Source organism: Cheilinus undulatus, linkage group 16 (genome assembly GCF_018320785.1).
Source record: "Cheilinus undulatus linkage group 16, ASM1832078v1, whole genome shotgun sequence".
Taxonomy (NCBI): domain Eukaryota; kingdom Metazoa; phylum Chordata; class Actinopteri; order Labriformes; family Labridae; genus Cheilinus; species Cheilinus undulatus.
Genome location: NC_054880.1, coordinates 21,602,046 through 21,621,714, shown reverse-complemented (window position 1 = coordinate 21,621,714; position 19,669 = coordinate 21,602,046). Strand labels below are relative to the sequence as shown.

The following is a 19,669-nucleotide window of genomic DNA, read 5'->3' as shown; positions in this document are numbered from 1 at the left end:
TTCCACCATAATTGTACTGGCCTCCTCTCGCTGCTTGCCTATGTTATGACTGTGCTGCTTTGGAAAGTACTGCCCCTCGACTCTGATTGGTCCTATCACTTTCTAACCGGGCCCAAACTGTTGTGATGGGAGCTTTGCAAGATGGATTTGCCAGTGAGAAACACAGAAACAAGCGAATCCATCTGCTTTGCAAGGTTAAGACTTCATAGTGAAGCTATGAAGTACACAAACATCAGGATAAAAGAAAATAAAGTCCCAGGAACAAAGACAATTTTAAGGTAAAGATAATGAATAATGAGGTATTATAAATGGCTCAAGACTTTGCCACAAGGCAGGCTGCTGCATTAACTGCCTTTCCAAGGCAAAGATTATTGGTATTTTGAAAACAGGAAGAGATTTTTCTCTTCCTGCAGGGCACCATAATCCACACAAACCAGTTCCTTTAAGCTTTTAATTAAGTCATAAGGAATAATTTAACCATACCTCTACCTTTGAAACTCCATCATTTGTGATTTGTGGGAACTGTCCCAGGTCAAACGTTCACAAAGTGTAAGCACACAGCCGTATGCCCCCACACACCCTCTGCTGTGTTTGCTTTTCTTATCTGGCAAACATTACACATCCACCCTAAAGGCTCCCATCCATCAGTCATTCCTTACAGCTTTATAAAGCAGTTAAAAGTTGAAGGATTTTTGGCAAAGTGTGCCACAATGAAATAACCAAATGTTATTGAAAAGGATTCTTGTCACTCTGTATTGTGATTCTACAGTTTTCTAGTTTCCCGTCATTTTACACGCCTCTCTTCTGCTTTTGGACTTGGCAACTGACAACATCATATTCTTCTGGGATTTTTATTCCCTGTGAAAATGAATTGACTGGCTGCTGCTGCTGGTGATGTTGCTGTTGTTGCTGCATCTGTAGAAAAGTTATTTTTAATCCCCTCCGGGGGGGGGGGGGGCTCTGCCAGATTATTCTGATGCAATGTGGGAGTAACGGGACAGAAAAGTGAAAAACAAGATTTCTAGATGTCTACTGTATACAGAGCGGGATGCACAACCATGTATACTCACCACCCACACTGTCTGGGGTCTATATTCTGTATTTATCATGCAGCTCATCTTTTTTTCTCCTGCACACACATAAACACTTACACGCACATATACACCCTTGTAGAGTGCTCAGTCCTTGCTTGTGTTCGCAGAATGGTGTTTATGTGTGGTCCAGGCCTGTAGTTGGGGCTGTTTATATCCATGGAGAAAGCCATTTGGGCAGTAGCCAGACAGTCTGCCTCTGGCTCTGTGTGCCTCCGGTAACCCAGTGGGTGTAGTGCTGCTGATGACAGGGTGGGGGCAGCACTGGGATGAGCAGTGGGAAGTGGTGGAGTAGATTCAAACTAAAGTTCTCAAGGATGGTCTATTTCAGATTTTCCAAGACTTCAAGGAGCTTTAAACATGGCAAACTATTTACTCCATAAAACATTATGGAGTAAAAATAGTTGTCACTGTGACTGAAGGATTTTGAGAAAATCATGAATTGCATTTTTTTTTTTTTTTCCGCTTGTACTGGAATTTTGATATGGTTAGGGATGCTATGGGATCTTTTTGAAAAATAGTTGATGTATCAGAAATGTTGACAACCACAGTGTGGTTCTCTGTGGTACAAACATTTAGACGTAGATGAGATAAGAATAGATTAGGGAGCAAATGAATAACTGCCTGCGCCTACTCCTGGAAATGAGTCTCTTATGCAACACTCATTTCCAGGACTGTGATTTCTCCTCTCTGATTCTGTGTTTCTGTAAATGTGCCAGCTCGTCCGTTTACATGTACACCTCTGCTGTGTTTACTCCTCAACCCTCTGGGCCTTCATCCATGCCTGCCAGCCCTGCACTGTGCTTCTCATGTGGGTTCAGTGAGGCCAGCTCCTCTTTGCCTCTACTTATGTAACCCTGCATCCCTGACCCAGTGAACCCAAGACCTCCTGTGGGTGATTACACATTTGAAGCAAATATGGACTTTTTACTGCTGTTTTTTGAAGAAATGACAGCCAATCCAGTGAATTTCACTGGGGACCTTTAGCTAAATAGCTAGATTTGATTTTGTTTGATGGTATTTTTATTGTCTGAGAATCTCGCTTGACTAGAAACCAGCTTTCTCTCAGGGGAATTGGATTTTTTGGTCCGACAGCTACTCATGCGCCTCTCAAGTGCATTGCTGCTGTGACAGCTGAGTTTCCCTCAGGGATACAGTACTTTTCTCCCACTCTAATGTGTGATTGCTGTTTGATTAGAGCCAGGAAACAGTTTGAGTTGTGTCTTTGTCATGCCAAGCAGAAGTTGGTCGTGCAACACCGACTGATTCTGCATTCTCCTCTGAGAACCGAGCCGCTGTTTGTGGGGTTAATGGTTTTGCTGACATCAAGGAATGTCAATGGAGACGTAATCCCTAATCCTCCCTGTCTCTCTCTCCTTGTGTGTTTCTCCTCTTGAGAGATAACTTTTTCCTCTCCATACAAGAGAATCCACATTTATCTCCTTGTCTGACCTTCCCTTTTAAAAACATCTTTGGGAAAACACATGCAGCATTTTTGTTACAAGTCAGCAGCACGTCCAAGTGTCCCTGCAGCGGCTGAAGCCTCCTGATTGTTTAAATTGTCCTCATTGTTTCACTCCCAGTTATGGGGGACAAAAGATGGGTAGAGCCAGAGAATGGAGGGTTTCTAATTATGCCCCCCACACCACAACACCCCCCACCCATGAGCCCCGTTTAAAAATGACAATCCTAATAGTCTCTTTCAGACCTAATTATGATTCGTCTGTGGTTGGAATGAGGGGGATAAAAAAGGGATGTAATTGGGGGATTGGGCTCGTACTCTGTTGGAGGTCTTAAAGTAGAAGTGAGACTTGTTTTTTTCCTGTGTGTGTGTGTGTGTAGAGGTTGGGATCACAGGGTGATCAGGACTCACAACTACCTCCTTGAGAGAAAGCGCAACATTTGAAATTATTAAAAATTTTCTACCACTCAAATGTATATAATACAAAAACTTTAAGATTCTCCCTAAATAGAAAAGAAAAACACTGGAAAAAGAATCAGGACAAAACAAACATGTTTAAAAGCCCTTCATTACAAATGGACATGCATGGATACATCTTAATTTGCTCATTTTTTAAACACAGGATGAAAATTTGGTAACTTCTTAAGTAATTTATTTAAAATTATGGAAAAACTAGCCATGTTATCCAAAGAAAAGGAGATCAATAAGTAAAAATCTTGAGACAAATACTGAAATTTACTCCTCATTATAGGAAAACCTTAAAAATTCATGTCTGATTTTACTGCATAACCACTTAGGGTTTCTGTATGCAGACTTTTTGCCACATTTTTCAACTTAGTCCACTGTATTTCACCTTTGGGTCTAGACCCACCAGTTGAGAACCCTGGTTTTAACCCATGCCTAATGTGTCAGTTTGTTTACCAGGATCTGTTAGATTTGGGAACTTTAATCCAGATGTAACAGGTCAGTATTGGCTCATTACATCTGCTTGACTGGGGGCTTCTGTGAGTCTGTTTCTTGTCCTTTCCCTTTAATATTTCCATATCAGGGATTAGGGCTGGACAATTAATCGCAAATTAGACTGAATTGCAATATGACCTGTTGCAATTTTCAAATCGCAGAAGTTGCAATTTTCTTTAACTTGCAATGTGTCAAAATACAGTTTAATTTTTTTTTTTTTTTTTTTTTTTTTGCAGCGACAGAGATTTTATGCACATTATGCAAACATTCAAGTGTCATTTCTTCCATAATGGTTTACAAAAATCCTCCTTTTTGTGTTTTCCGTATGTTTTTCTTAATCAAAATGAGTGACATAAAAATAATAATGCCCTTAAACAAAGCAAACGACATCACATTTGCAATATGAGCAAAAATAGTTAGCTCATTCTATCTAAAACTGATGAGCTGTGATGAGCTGGTAGCCAGCCTCAGCTCCTCCACCCCAGCTGCCTCCTTTATAGCTTAACGGGTTAATTGCTTCAGAAATAATTTCATTGTTTTAAGTAAACATGGTCTTATTTATGGAATTATTTATTGCTTGAATTTGTCAAAAAATACAAATGATTAACCCAGGAATAATCACATGTTAAATTGCAATTAGATTATTTTTGCAAATCGTTCAGCCCTATCAGGTATCCTGTTAATGTTGGATAGTACAGAAGTTTTTTTTGTCACATCTTTCCTCTTCTTTTATCTCACTTCCACAGTGTTCCATCTTTGTCTCTGCCTTCATTCAACATTTTTCTCATCATATTTCTGAACAACTTTTATCTGACTCTTGTATCTGGACCTGACTCTACTTCCAGAACATTAGAAGTATAACACTACCCACTCATCTTCTCCCTATTTGCACATTTTCATCTCCTCTTCCCTCAACCCCTTAACACACACACACACACACACACCCCCACACACCCCCCCCCCCCCACACACACACACACACACACACCCACCCACCCACCGCCTTCCCTCCATTCCTGCCACTGTGGTCTGTTTGCCATTGGCCTTCTGACCCCTGATCAGAGCAGTAAATTACAGCCATTTAGCTAATGAAGCAGGTCATTAGAAGCTGATTGGGCTGCTGTGTGTGCGCCACCTCTGTGTGTTTGTTTGGTCTAAGAGGAGCGTTTGCTCTGTCGCCAAGATAAACGACGTGTCTGTGCGGTGTGTTTGTTCTTTTGTGTGTTGCTGGTTTGCATGTGCGCTGCGGTCAGCTAACCTTCAAGACTCGATCTATTGGTTAAAAGCCAGAAAATTGTACCTCTGCTGCTGGGGTTCAACCATTTATAATTGTGTTCATCCTACTTTATGCTGTATGCCAAGAAACCACAACATAAATACACACTGGGCACTGGTTACAAGGCTTTCTTAAAGCAAAGTGAGAGTGTACCCCTGCCTGTGAAGAAACTCCTTAATAATGTGGGTCACAGTGGATTATGTAAAGGCCATATTTCTCTGTTGTTGTTGCAGTTATATTTCACCCTGCAGACCTCCTTTAGAAGCTAAAGCAAGCAGGTAAAATCTGCTGCCACTACAGATTTCTGTTTCCCAGCAGCTCTCAGAGGAGATAATTAAAAACTGGCAGAGCTGCTGTGTGAAAATTGTGATCCAAGGCACAACAACATTTTTTATTACCCTGCTCTATATTTTTAGTGTTTGGAAATGAAGCTTTGATACAAGTATGAAATTCAAAAAAAGCTTTTGAGTATATGTAATGTCACATCTGGTAACCACATGCCCTTCCATTGGCCAGTAACAGGCGGCTGTTGTTGCACTTGAAACAAAAATCGATCTGTGTTCAAAGACGTATTCACACCTGGTGTATAATTCTTAGAGATGCACCGATTGTAAAAATCAGGGCCAGTACAGATGTTTAAAGTAACAATTTGGCCGATGGGTGATACTAAGGTTTTTTCATTACATCTTTTGGTTCAATCCTTTCCACAATGCTATTAATTTCCCTCATTTTTAGCCATAAAGACAGATCAGAGTTTGGCCAAACAGTAATAAAAGTCTTGCCTGAATCAGCTGTTCAGTTTGCAAACTTTGTTTTAAAATACGACACAACAGATTCTCTGATGTGTTGATCTGCTGACGTCTGCTAATGTCATAATATTTGCTGATAGCCCATGTTTGTCAATGCCAATGTTAAACAGATGCATTTATGCAGTCCTAATAATTCTGCCTCAAGTCTATGCTCTGGCAATGCTGTAGTGGCCCGCGCCTTTCTGAGTACATGTTCAGAGGTGTGTCCTGATCACCTAGCAATATGCTGCTAAATTGCAAATTGATATAATTTGCCCATCATCCTACTGATTTTTAAATGTATTCTGAATATTTTTATATAGAATGTTAGAAAAGGCTTCACTGTGCTTACCTGACACCAATCCTACTGCAAAAAGTTACAGTATACTGTGCCAGTAAAAGGTATTCATCCCTTTGGATGTTTTACCCTTTTATTAATTCTATAATTTAATCATGGTCAGTATAATTTTGCTCTTTTTACAAAAAACTCTTTATGTCAAAATGAAAACGGATTTCTACAAAGTAATGTCAATTAAATCCAAATATGTAATGTAAAAGACGTGATTGCATAAATTCACCCTCTTTAAAGTGACAGACCTAATTCAACAGAGGTCCAGCAAAACAGTGCTAACAGTCTCACAATTAGTGAAATGGGGATTACCTGAGGGCAGTGAATGTGTTCCAAGTGATTGTAGTAGAAAGACACCTGTGTCTGGAAGGTCCAGATAAGATGCAATGTTTTGGAGACACCGAACATTGCCCATCACCACAAACACACCATCCTTACTTCCAAGCACTGTGGTGGCAGCATCATGCTGTTGGGATGCTTCTCGGCAGCCGGCCCTGGAAGGCTTGTAAAGTTAAATGTATTCACCCCCTTGGATGGATACTTTTTACAGGCATTGTAAATATTATCTGTCTTCTTCCTTATAGTTTGCTTTTGAAGGTCCTAAGTGACATCAGTATGAATTTCCGCTTGTTTTGTAACCATTGAAAATCCTCACAGGAGCTTTAACAAATAAAAGCATATGTAGTGATTTTCAGTTGGGCTGTTTTAGTGTAATCTGTCAAATCTAAGAGGGTGATCCACAGTTGTTTGGTGATAAGAGAACAGATTTTGTTTTACTCTACGGTGTTCTCGTAAGATTAAGTTTTTGTTATATTTTAACCAGCAGCGTGGGCTATTTAAAGGCCAGTGCTCCAGTATTAGACAGTGCTGTGGTCTGCATGGTACTGGTTAACACCAGTTAAGCCTTGCGCCATGTCCTGCTCTTTGTCATAGGAAAGCCCAGTCTGCAGGCTGTCATTTGAGTGTAACCTCTGTACACAAATGTTTAGTGTTTCCAAACTAAGCTCCTTTGTCCACTTACAGTGTAAAGGCTGGTTACTTAATGGTTACGGTTGCATTACATAATTTACACAGGAGCACATGAGAGAGCGAGGGAGACTTCTCCAGTCTAGCACTCAATATCCAACAAAAACTGTGAAGTTTTCCGTTTCTGTCTGCCTTTCACATGCATTTTCTATATTCCTTAAATGCATCTTTTAAAACACCAGCTATTTTGTGTCCTTGTGCTTTCTCAATCTCTATATTCTCATTAAGCCACTTAATAATGTAACCAATGTGTAATATTTAAGATAAGTACAGCACTCTCTCTAAAACAAGTGCTGTAATTCAGTAATTGGCTTGGCTAATTCTTAATTCTCTCTGTGTCATTTTAAGTACTCCTTATAGCTTAATGCAGGCTAGCTACATTCAGCCTATTTTCAGGGGCTTAACATTATTTTAATTGACTTATAATCATGCATTGCTCCTCATTAATGCCCTTTAAACACTCTGAGCCCTAAAAGGGTAATAAAAACCACAGAGTTTGCTCATTCGAAGGAATCAATTTTATTGAGGAGTTGCAAATTCATAAAATCCAGTGTTTTCCTGCTCATAAAAAGCAAGATGTAATCTTGCACATGGTGCTAACAAGGATGTATAACCAAATTTTCCAGATGACTATAAATCAGATGCCCCAGAATAACAAAGCCTGAGAACAAATTAGAAACTATTTGGTTAATTTTTACAGACTTTGCCAGGCTTTTCTAGTCAGACAAACATTTATACATTTGTTCATTCATCTAGCCTCATGTCTTCTTTTATTCCTCGGTACATGGCTTATAATACTCCATCAGTTGTTTTGCTCATCAGCCATGTATGCATGTAGGATTGGTTCTGTTATATTTCATATTTACTCAGCCATGCAGAGGTGGGTCAGGATTGGGTTTAAAGTTAAGGTGGAGGTTAGGGTAAGGTTATGAATTCAGCATGTCAGAACAAAAATGTATTTCACTGGTCATTCAAACTTAGTGTGATGCTTTGACACATTAGGGCAATTATTTAAGCCTGCATCTAATTTTAAATACTAGTATATCTGAACTACATTCCACAACTTTGCCATTTCGAACTCTGCCTCAGGACATCACTGAGTTCGATGAAACTCTGTCAGTTCTTACAGGGAATCTTAAGGAATGCTATGTGTATTTCTGCTCACAAATGCAGGCTATTGTAGTGTGAGCTAAATAGAAAACTTTGCAAATGGACTGCAGATGTTTTCCATTCATAGTCTATCTTAAAAAAAAACAAACAGATTATCCTGACATGCCAGATAGATAGTTTCATATATCCACTGAATGGTAGCATCCATCTGGGCAGCTGCCCATAGTCTGCATTTGGGACGGGCAGTACCTTGAAAAAATTCCCATAGTTTGATTGAAAAAACAGACCTGGTGGTTGACATGAGCTCTACAGGCAGCAGATATCATTAGAAGCTAATAGTGGAGAAAGTTGGGGAATCAAACTCATGCTGAGGCCAGAGGGAAGCAAGTAAACATGCCTTTTTTTCTACCAAGAAAAGCATTTAGTTATTCTTGAAGAGTTTTTGCTCTTCAATTTTCTGCTGCTATAAACACATCCAAGCCTATCACCTCACTGGCAGCCATTGTTTACCTGCTTGCAGTTGCCAAAGCTACGAACCGGTTCTTTCCTGACTGGTCCGTCTGTTCTCAGACCTGGCACAAACGCCTCTGACTGAAGCTTTGCGAGTTGGATCTGATGATAGGCATGGAATCTTCAGTTTTTTGTGGAAAAAAAAAAACTTAGTATTAGTCAGTATTTTTTGCTGTGTGTAATAAAAATCCTTGAGTTTTAATTTCCTTTTTTTTTTTTTTCTACCGGTATATGGTCCCCTAACTTTTTCCTAACATACTCTGTTTTAGGGGTTCAGGGGTGACGGAGTCAGATGCTGTCCCTGTGAATCCATACAGAAAACATCTGGAGGAGGGAAGCGATGTGATATAAAACAAGTGACAAGTGACATTCAAGTGGCATTACTGCGGCACACATTCTCAAAGCCCATGTTGTCCTGAAAAAAAAGGATGTATAAAGCGTGACTGTGCACCACAGGGTTGATATTTTACACGCTTTTTAAGACAAAATGTTCAGGTGAGACAAAATTGTCAAAACTAGCTTATAGCCCCGAAGGTTAAATGCAACATAAATGTATAAAACCTACTGGCAGATTGCTGCAGAACTGTCCAACTAGTTTTATTTTAACTTCTGAAGTTGGCGAGGCAGATATCCATTCATAATGTAGGATTTTGGACATCACCTCTACTTGCAACTCTAGGCTTGCTCCCTGTCCCTTCGGAGTATTAGGAGTAATTTTATGATGTTTCTTAATGCCTGAATTTATTTGTGTCTGAATATACAGTACCAGTCACTGCTGCTCAACTCTGGCCTCTACCCTGCCTCCGCCGTTCGTCATGCGTCTGTGTGACTGAAGCAGCTGTTTGCACGCTGATTTACGAGTGCAACATTATGAGATTTAATAACATAGCTTTGGGCTTTATGACCCTTTTATGAGAGTGAGTGTGTGTCTACATTCAGCTAACTGAGGTAACATTATAGGCTATCCACTGCCAAACACCATTCCCCTGTCTTCCAGCACGTATTGAGCTGGATTTCTCCAAGATGACAATGAAAGTGATTGAGTGTGACAGAAAAAGGAAAGGGAGAGAGCGCAAGTTTATTTCTCCAATATGGGGGAGAGATTGACAGTAATCCTGTTTGGAAGAGTGAAAGCGGCAGATTTAGGATTAGCTCAGCAGTGACTCTTTGCTTTCCAAAGTTACTCTTTTACAGAGTTAGATATTTGGGAGTATTTACAGTATGTATGTCTCAATAAAACTGTCAGAATAGAGAGTCTCAGTGGAAAGACGGCCTGTTGTGTACAACCAGTGCAAGTTTGAGCTATCAGAATATGTTACTTTTGGACCCTATAAAGTAATACCAATATGTAGGATGGCATTCACTGCTTTTTTTTCTTTTTTGCACTGTCACGTCTAACAAGATGATTAAATTTTTCAAGGTTAAACACCGGATGGAAAGGTCACTGACATAGATTGTAATGCTGTTACAATCTGTTGTTGCTTTTCTAATCATTTCAAAACCATGACGTGCATCTCCATGATTATCTTTTTATGTTTGATCATTGTTTGTACAAATGTAACAATGGAGCTGTGACGTGCAGAGCAGTTTACCAAGCGTCAATAGGCCACCAACTGGGATAATAAGAGATGGAAAAACAGCTGCAATCACCTTTATTCACAGCAGTTCCTATTTTACATTTTGCCGCTTTAATATTGATGTAAACTGATGTGACGTTAGAGACTAGAATAATAAAGATGTTTCCCTCATACATGAATCGCAGGGGTCTGAAAAAAATAGACCTTGGGCACTAACAAAAAAGGTGTTTTCAGTGTTTCACATATTTCATATTGTAATCTTTTCCTTTCTCTCCTCCTCTTCATTATTCATCTCCCTCTCCACGACCCCTTTCTCCTCCTTTCCCCTCCTCCTTTCTGCACTCAGGTTCACCGGCCCTGCCCAGCAACATGGCCTACTTCGGGAGCTCCCAGGAGGAGGAGGACCTGGAGGAGGACGAGGAGGAGGAAGAGGAGGAGGTGAGGAACGGAGGAGGGGTCCACTCTCACAGCGGGGGCAGCAGCAGTCAAGCTTCGGCCTCCTCCTCATGCCACTCGACGCCCCGCAAGGGCAAACTCCCCACCAGGCAGCCACTCAACGGGCATGGTAAGGACGGGGCTAGAGCTTTTAAAGTCTTACTTTAATGGATTTGTCTTTGAATTCCTTGAGCTTCATGGGAAATGTAGTTTTATGGGAGCGATGGAATGTGTTCAGTTGGTCTCATGGGGATGCTTCTTGTGTTTAGCAGAAGGGAATGAGAGAGAAACAGAAGAGAGTTAGGGGTGTGTTATGTGTAGGGGATGAGAGAGAATGAAGAGGAGGGATTCTAAGAGAGAGAGGAGGATGAAGGAGGAAAATGAGGAGTAAAAATTGATGCAAAAGCAAACAAACTCACAAGTAATGGAAAGATCTGTCTTTGCAAAAGTGACTCTGAGAGTAAAGGATGGAGAAATAAAACAGCAGGAGAGAAAAACATAGAGAGAAACTCAGAGAAAAAAACTCTGTATGAGTCACGGGACAGAGGACAGAGTATAAATGCCCGTCTCCATGCCTGTGTGTGAACATGAACTGTTTCCCAAGTTTGCACTCGTGTTTTCCACTGCAGAGACTCGGGGGGAAGTCACATGGGACAGTGAGAGCAGCACATCAACTCTTTTCCACCCCAATTAACACTTAGCTCGCTAAGCCCTAACAAGGTGTTTATGCACGCGCTGCAACAGCTGGCCTGGGCCCTCGACACACACTCACGCACACAATGCAGAGGAAGCGCAAACACCCCTGGGGGTAGATAGACATTTGGATGAATGCACTTATACACACTTGTGTACAACATTAAGGGAATTGCATGCATGCAGTTCTGCCCATGAGACATGCTGCACCAAAAGCCTTTAAATGGTGACTTGAAAAAAATGAAACTGAAAAAATCTTCAACTAATCAACCATTTTTTAAAATTTTTCTTGCAAAAAAATTAGATTTAATTGCAGAAAATCTTGAAATTGATTGAAATCACACTTTTAAGGGTCAATCATAGATGTATAAGTCAGGATTTTTTCTCATTGAGATGGGAAAAATGTATATCAATTTCACCAAATGAAAGTTTTTTTTTTTTACTTGTCTATAGAGAAACAATTTTAGCCTGCAGGGCTTGGCAGTTGTAGGTGGTATACAATACTTCCGGCCAGGCATTTCCACCACAAAACAAGAGGCTGAAATTCCTCCTTTCTGGCCCTCCCTGACTCTTTCTCTCTCCCTCCCTTCTTACAGTCTGTCAAATCGCCGCCAGAAAGGTTGAAAAGGTGGCCGCCTTGGTCAGCTTTTTCCTCTGTCATCCACTCAAGTGGAATGTGGAGGAGGAGGAGGAGAATCAGGGAGGGAGAGACTGGTGGGATTATGAGAGGAAGAGGGAGAGATGTGCGTGGATTTGCTAGCGCTGAACTTTTGGAGGACTGTGCTTAGCCTTTTGTATCATTCCTGTCATAGATGCATAAACTTTTCTGTCTTTCTTAGCATCTTTATCAGCAGCCTGAAACTTTGCATTAACACTATGTTCACATAAGAAGCACAAAATGGAGGGATAGCGAAACCTGTCTGAACAAATCCTGGCTTGTTTTGTGCATGAGGACAGCTTAGTCCCCTTTCTTATCTCGTATACAAACACTGTTTGCAAAGCAGCTCGGCGCCTTTGCTGTGATATGCTAAATAAATAGATAAGAGGAAAATGGGCAGATATACTTTCTGGGGGACAAAAGAGATGATCGGGGTTAAGGACATTGAAACAGACATTTACATAGGTCGGTGTGCACACAAAGTCAAAGACTGGGTCGTTGCTCAAGTGTGGAGGCAGTGTTTACACTGTGTGAGCTATCAGGCACACAGGGGAAGAGATACAAACACACACTTCGGTACATTTTGTGGTATTAAGATTGGTGTCAAATGTGACACTTTAATATGCAGCCGGGGCTGCTCTCCAGCAGGAGCAGGATATATGGGCTCTTAAGGAAGAGCAAGGGAGGAGAGGGGAGGTGGAGACAAAACAGGAATAGAAGTAGTGAAGAGAGAGAGGAGAAAGCGGAAAGGCCTGACATTGTAGCCCATTCATCAGCATGCAGTCCCCCCAACTTCTTCCCTCTTTCTCTCTCTCTCTCTCTCTCTCTCTCTCTCGGCCATGCGCCATGTTGACATAGCTAAATTAAACAGCTTTTATTGGGCTCGGTTTCTTGCTTAGCTCACTTCTCAAAATGTCAGGATTTCTCTCATTTTTCATTGAGCTGGGGGCCCAGGAGACCCACAGATGCTCGCTTGTGGTCAAGACACACACATACACACAGAAACATGCACTGATGCTCACAGATGTATATTTACTGTGCTGCATGTGTGCTCTAAATGCTCCGAGTGTTTGTGCTCTGGCCTCCTGTCACTTTTTCCACAGAGCCTGTTGATATTAAGATGCCGTGAAACTTTAAATTGAGCCCCATAAAGGCTGAAGAGAACGCTTTCTGAGCATGTATGTTAATTGCCTCGTTCCTGTTCGACTCGTTTAGCATCGTCTCCTGGGCTCGATGGAGGTTGCATCTATTCTGAACAGGTTCATTGACATGTAGTATAAAGGCGTTTTCATGCACGCCGTAAATCATGCATATTTCACTGATTGGGGGCTATACATTTGCCAGAAGCCTGTCACTCCAATGTGTGTGAGAGATTTTCCACTTGGTCCTCTTGGTGTACTGCCAGTGCTGTTTAAGCTATTCTGAACTGTAGGGGATATTTACATTTATTAGTGAATTCAGACTTTCGTACGAGTGAAAATAGAAACTGTGTACATTTACCATTCCATAATGCTTGTAACCTAAAGGTATCCTCAGTATATTCTCATACAGTCAAGACCAGTGATTCCCAGCCTTATTTCTTCTGAGCCTCCTCTTGTATTTCAGAAGAGCTGAGCCCCCCATGACCCACCTTGGTGGAAAAAATGATACATTGCTGTCAAAAATCCTTATCAATTTTAGTAATTTCATTGATAAAAACCTAGGAAAAAGTTTTTTTTAAAACAATTAAAAAGTGTTTTATGATAATTTTAGATAATACACGCAGACCTTATTTTGTCAACCTCTGAGCAGATGAAGTCTTGTGCCCCCCTGAGATTTTTTGCATCCTTCTGGAGGGCCCTGACCCCAGGTAAGGAACCAGTAGAATCATATAATCCAGGGATTGATCTTTTAGATTTAGTATGAGAATCTATTTTGGTGACTATTACTGCTACATTATAAACACTTTAGGCCCCGGTGTAACTATACATAATGGATTTACTCAAACTGAGTAACAGCTGTGGGATGCTTAAAAAAAAAAAAAAAGAACAAGAGAGAAAGTGAAATTTAAAATGATTTTGAAGTGTTATATTTTGTCCATTATTTAAAAAAAATCTTTATGTGTTTAATTCAAAGGGTTTTAAAGTTTATATTGGTCTCAGAGGTCCCCAAAACATGCCTGTGAAGTTTGTTGCTGAATGAACACTCCAGTATTGGATTCTTGCATGTGTAAAACCCCTCTGTTTCAGCCCTGCTCAGAACAAGCTGTTTCTGTGTCTGTAGCTTTAAAAGATAATGAGCTGTCTGACTCCACCCCTGACTCCGCCCTTCTCAGGACATCGATGTGGCTTAATGGATGTGGGGCTGAATCTCAATCTCCTCCCTAAACCCTGAGCTCGAGCCCTCATTGACTTAACTGACTGCACCTAGAAAGTGATTGAGTGAGTGAGGCTGCAAGGGTTCGAAGTGGTAGAAACAGGAATGGGACAGCCCTTTGTTTTTTTTGTTGACAGTCAGCATCTTGTAGAGCTTAAAACAAAGATAAAACAAGCGTGCCTAACCTACAGACCTGTTTTCTCAGTGGATGAAGGGTGTTTTATATAAGATACTTACAGGAAAAATACTTAATTTTGCAACGTCCACCCCTTTTTGCACCTTCCATGTTTTTTTGTTTTCAATTTAGCTCTTTTCACTTCACTTTTATAGGGTTAACTGGCGGGCATCCCACATGAATCCCTGTCATACGTCACGATGCAATGAACCATGGGTAATTCCCTCACGCTAAGTCTGCAGAAAGAGTGCATGAAGGGCTCAAAAAGTCTGCGAGAGATCCCTCACGCACTTCATGATTTGACAGTGGGACAGCCCTCAGCCCTCATGGACTTTGCGGTAGCGTGCCTCAAAGTCAGTGAGTGTGTGAGTGTGGACATTGGGATTGGGCCTGGCTCTCCTGATCCTGCTCTGGGTGGAAGGAGGGCGGAAATTTCTTCTGAGCAGGCTGGGCCAACTGATACTGGGGGCAGTGCTAACTCTCCACATGATATCATGAGGGGAAAATCTGAAAAGCTTGTTTCAGCACACATTTTCTGAAAGGTGGAGAAAGAAAGGGGAGGAGGAAATGGATTATTTTGGTATTTGAGGGGATTGTGGACAGGCCAGGGACACAAATTTTAGTTAGAGAAGCCTGAAAAAGTGATTTTGCATAATATGTCCCCTTTAAAACAAAAAAATAGATATAAAGTGAGATTTTTTCATAAATGTAAGTCATAAAAACCCTTTGTTTAGACATCCCATCTCAGGAGGGCAGCTCAGAATAACAAGAATGCCAAGTTTCAGGAATAGTTTCTAGTGTAAAAAAATATGTTGCTAGCAACCAAAATCATCAGTAGAGCTATCCTTGACAGGACTGTGTCGAATTCTTTTTTTTTCTTTATTAATTAGGAATTTAAAAACCTACATTCCTGACACCTTTTTTTCTTTCCTCCAGTGTTCAACAGCCATGGTAAAACGGGAACAAGAGAGAGTCCGAGGCCTAAGGCGGGAACTCACGGCAGGGACACTCCTGCCCCACCACTGCCACCTCCCCCGCCTCCTCCACCGCCCCTCCTGAGGGAACGAAGCGAGCGGGCAGAGGCACGGGAGCACCTGAGGGAGAAGCAGGCCTTGGCCAACAGTCGAGGCTCAGCTAACGGGTTACCACCAAGAAGGGCGGCTGAGGAGCAACGCAAACAGGTACTATATGAATGTCTGTAATTTAACCTGCCCAACATGACATGTGGAGGGATGATGCAGGAGAACTGAATGTTACATTTCAGCTAGATATACCCTGCTGTTTTTTTATTAGTAGGCTTGTGGTGTAGCATGCTTATTTGACTCTAAGCCATGTTTAAAATCTTCCCCTCTTTTGACTCTTCTTTTCTTTCACCCATCTGTCACTTCCTCTTTTTATCTCCTCTTCAATGATGTCTCCTAACTACCCCTGGGCCTCTCTTGTCCCTCTAATACACTTTCTTTTATCGCTGGTTTCCTCCTTTGCATTGTGATCTCCATGCTCTTCCTTTTACTCCCCTTCTCTCCTGCATGCATTGTGTCTGGGAGAGTAATGATTGTGTTTTGGCCTGCCCGTGACTGCAGCTATATTTAGCAGTGCCGGCTGGGGGCTGTGAAAGCCTGCCTCCTTCTCTAAGCAGGTTTCAAGGAAGACCACAAAGTGAAAGAAGAAGAGGAGAGGATGTTTGGTCAGAAACTTATGATCACATCAGCTTGTCTGATGCACAATCTGCAGGAACATCACAATTTATTCCATCTTTCTCTTTCTCATGATACTCCCTGTGCTTCTTTTTATTCTCCATTTCCTCACGTGCCTTTTATTTCCGGTTAAATGCAACCCTCTTTCAAGTGTTGTTGTTGTTGTAATCTTCTGCTGCCGATACAGACTCTGGCATATGCTTCAGGTTTTTTAAAGTGCCTTGAATTGTCCAGTAAAAAACCAACAATGAATCTCAATGAGAGCGACTGCCTGCCAAGACAAACTTCAGCCTCACTTGCTTGCTGCTCTTTGTTCTCTCTCACTCTTTTTCAATTCACTGTTGGCACCCTGCGTGATTCTTTTGACTCCTCTCAGGCTGAGTTTTTTTTTTTCTTCCTCCTGCAGTCACTCCACTTTTCTCTCTCAGACTCTTTCACTCATTTTCTCTTCATGCTTCACTCTCTCTCTCTCCCTGTCTCTCTGCTCCCATGTCAAACAGACGGATCTCGCCCTTGACAACATGGCTCCAATCATTTGGAAGGATTAGTGCCTCATTTTTTTCCCCTCCCTCACTCTTCCTTCAATTAGCACGAACAGTATGTGTGTTAACCACGTGTGTTCAAGACGCACACACGCACATTTATACACATGACCGACTGTGAAAATACAGGCTAAGCCATATAAAAGGTTAAGTGATTATGTAGCAGTAAAAACCAACTAGAGGTTGTGTGCGTAAAACTGGAGGGTAAGAGCATTATCATAATTCAATTCGCCATGAATAAAGTCGCCGAAATTTAATAGCGGCTGCTTGTATCAACAAAATACACGCACTGGAACGAGACCTTTTATAAAACAATATGATTCTATCAATTTCAATTACATAAGAGAAGTGGGGATGTCAGCAAAGCAGCTGTATGCTGCAGCAAGCGCAGGTGGGAGAACCCGTTAAGCCGAGTGTGCATCATTTGAAACAACTCTGCGCTTTCCTATTGAGGTGTTTTTCCCACGCTGGCTTAAATTAAACCTTCTTTCTAATACAACTGTACAAAAACAAGAATTGAATGCTCCTGGAAAGATGCACAACACAATCTCATCTTTTCTGCTCTAACTAAACCTCATTTACCTGTGAATGCACAGCTACTGTATGCAGAACCATATAAGAGAGGCTTTTGCATTGTGTGTATTATGCACCAGACGCTATAGTGACCTTTCTCTGGCTGCTTAAAAGTCAACCTGCCCGGGGCCACATCACATCGCACCTTAATAAGACAGCAGAGGGGGGGAAAGAGGGATTAAGCCGGATTTATGCCTCGCCGTCAAGGTGTTCCGGCAGTCGCTCCATAAATGACTCCGGCATATTGATTTATCGTTCAGCGTGGGATTTAACCCGTTGATTGTCATCGTGCCACCGTAACGCTTGATGGATGTGTCATGGGCTGTCAAGCTGTGTCATGCATTCATTATGTATGAAAAGTTATAGTGTTTATATTGAGTGATTCTCCTGATGACAGAGAGGAGAAGGTTTCAACTGTGAATTACTCCTTAATTTAAAAAAATGAAAATTACAGAGCATTTCTTTCACTCCACACATGCTGTTATCGCTTTAGAGCCAAGTATTCAGATTTCTGCAGGAGTTCTGCTTGTTATCCTTTATTCCCTGTATGTTAAAAAGCAGTGGGAATTCACATATTGGCCACGATCATGTTGCATGCAGGGCCGCACACCTCCCACTCCTCCCTTCTTTTGTCAGTGAGACAGAGCATTGCAAGGGTTAAACTTTGTCTTCTTACATCCTCTGGCTGGCCTTCTCTTGCTCTCTCACTCCCTTTCACTCTCTCTCTTTGTCTCCCCCTTCTTCTTCTCAGCTCTCCTGCAGATGTTGCCTGTTAAAAATCTTCCTGCCAGGCCTCAGCTGGACTATAGCAACACATGATGTCATCTAGACCCACCTCCCTCTCCCTCCTCCTTCCCTCCACGCTCACATGCGACCGAAATCCACTCCAGAACAGTCTCCGGCTGTCTCTCTGTTTATGTGTGTGTGGTTGTGTATGCGCACGCTCTATTTTTCCCCTTTGGCGCCAGTGTCCTCCTTGATCAGCTCCTCATCCTTCTCAATTCTGCTCACATTGTTCCTGCCAGCGGCTGTAGCACAACTTCTAAATCCTTTATCTCTTTTTTTCCATCTTTACTTCTTGGTCTTTCTGTCGTTCTTTCTCTTCCTAAGCATCTAAACAAACTCCCACTTTCTCCCTTCCCTCCATAATTCCTTCTCTTAACATTTCTCTCCTGCCATCCTCCTCTTCCACCAGACCAAATAATTAAAGAGAGAAAAGTGAGGCAGACTTGCCAAGCCCCCCCTCCTGTGAAGTAAGCGTGAAGTGAGAGCCGGACCGCTGAGCCCTCCTGTGGCAGGAAGTGGTCATGACAGTGTGTCTGTCAGATTCAGCGCTTTGTCAGCAAACTGTGGCTGGATAAATATAGAAGCTGTCTGGACAACTGCTGCTTTGGCAGTTAGTTTCTTTTTCAGCATCAGCGAGAGACTAAATGAAGTCACACTGGAGTTAAAAATAAATCAGAATGAACTATAAGAGACTGTGTCTCAGATCTCTAAGCATTTTTCATAGAATAAGTTGAAAAGTGACTCTTTGCAACTTTTGGTGCACACAGTGCCACTCTTTGAGACAACCTTGATTTAAAAACTCATTTTATAGCTGGATTTCAGTCCCTGTTTGCACCTCGCTCCCTTCTTGTCACCTTGTGTATGTCCATTGTGAGCAGGCGTGTGTGTGTTGGGGGGTGATTGACGGAGGCTGGGTTGGGTTTCAGTCCCCCCTTATCTTTTAATGGCCTGGTCTTTGTGTTGGCTCCCCCCGCCACCTGAGACAAACACAATACAATACACACAACCACACACAAATGCGATGCGAGAGTCCTTCAAAGGGGAACCTGCCAATGGGCCGGCTGTCACCTCCCTCCTGTGGCGCCTCCACTGTGATTGATAACTCCATCTCTCTGTCGCTCCTTTCTTTCTTATGCGGTTCTCTTCCAGCTGGTCTAGACAGAAAGACGCATGGATACCCTAGGTAGTGTGCCATGTGTTGTTTAGATATTTGAGAATGAAAAACATAAAGAAAAGCATGTACGAAGGTAACCAAATACAGCAGAACTAGGAAGCGCCCTCGTGTTAACACAGATACTGAACATGATCTCCTTTTCTTTAGATTTACAGGCTCTTTTAACACTGTTGGCCTCCTTTCTGACACAAACACTGAAACGAATCAGAAAGAATGAAAAGTGGGCCATAAAAACAACAGACGCTAAAGTAGATAAGGAGCGGTGGATGTTCTTAGAAATGCATGCAGGGGAATATATACTTAAAAGAGAGGAGATACAGCAATGTAGTTAAAAGCAGCTTTTTCTAGAGAAATTCTTAATGCAATGGATTTGATATACACTGACTAAGAGGGTAAAGGTTCCTTTCCACAGGTGTAGACATCAAGTCACCG

The 19,669-nt window shown here is 41.8% G+C and overlaps 1 protein-coding gene across 2 annotated transcripts in view; it reads left to right on the top strand.

The window, feature by feature from the left end:
* jarid2b (jumonji, AT rich interactive domain 2b) overlaps positions 1-19,669 on the top strand; it is a 144,741-nt gene that overhangs the window by 111,440 nt on the left and 13,632 nt on the right. For both annotated transcript variants that reach the window (XM_041808764.1, XM_041808763.1), the window contains exons 5-6: positions 10,496-10,714; positions 15,402-15,646. In XM_041808764.1, coding sequence (XP_041664698.1) covers positions 10,496-10,714; positions 15,402-15,646 — 464 coding nt within the window. The remainder of the gene's footprint in view (positions 1-10,495; positions 10,715-15,401; positions 15,647-19,669) is intronic.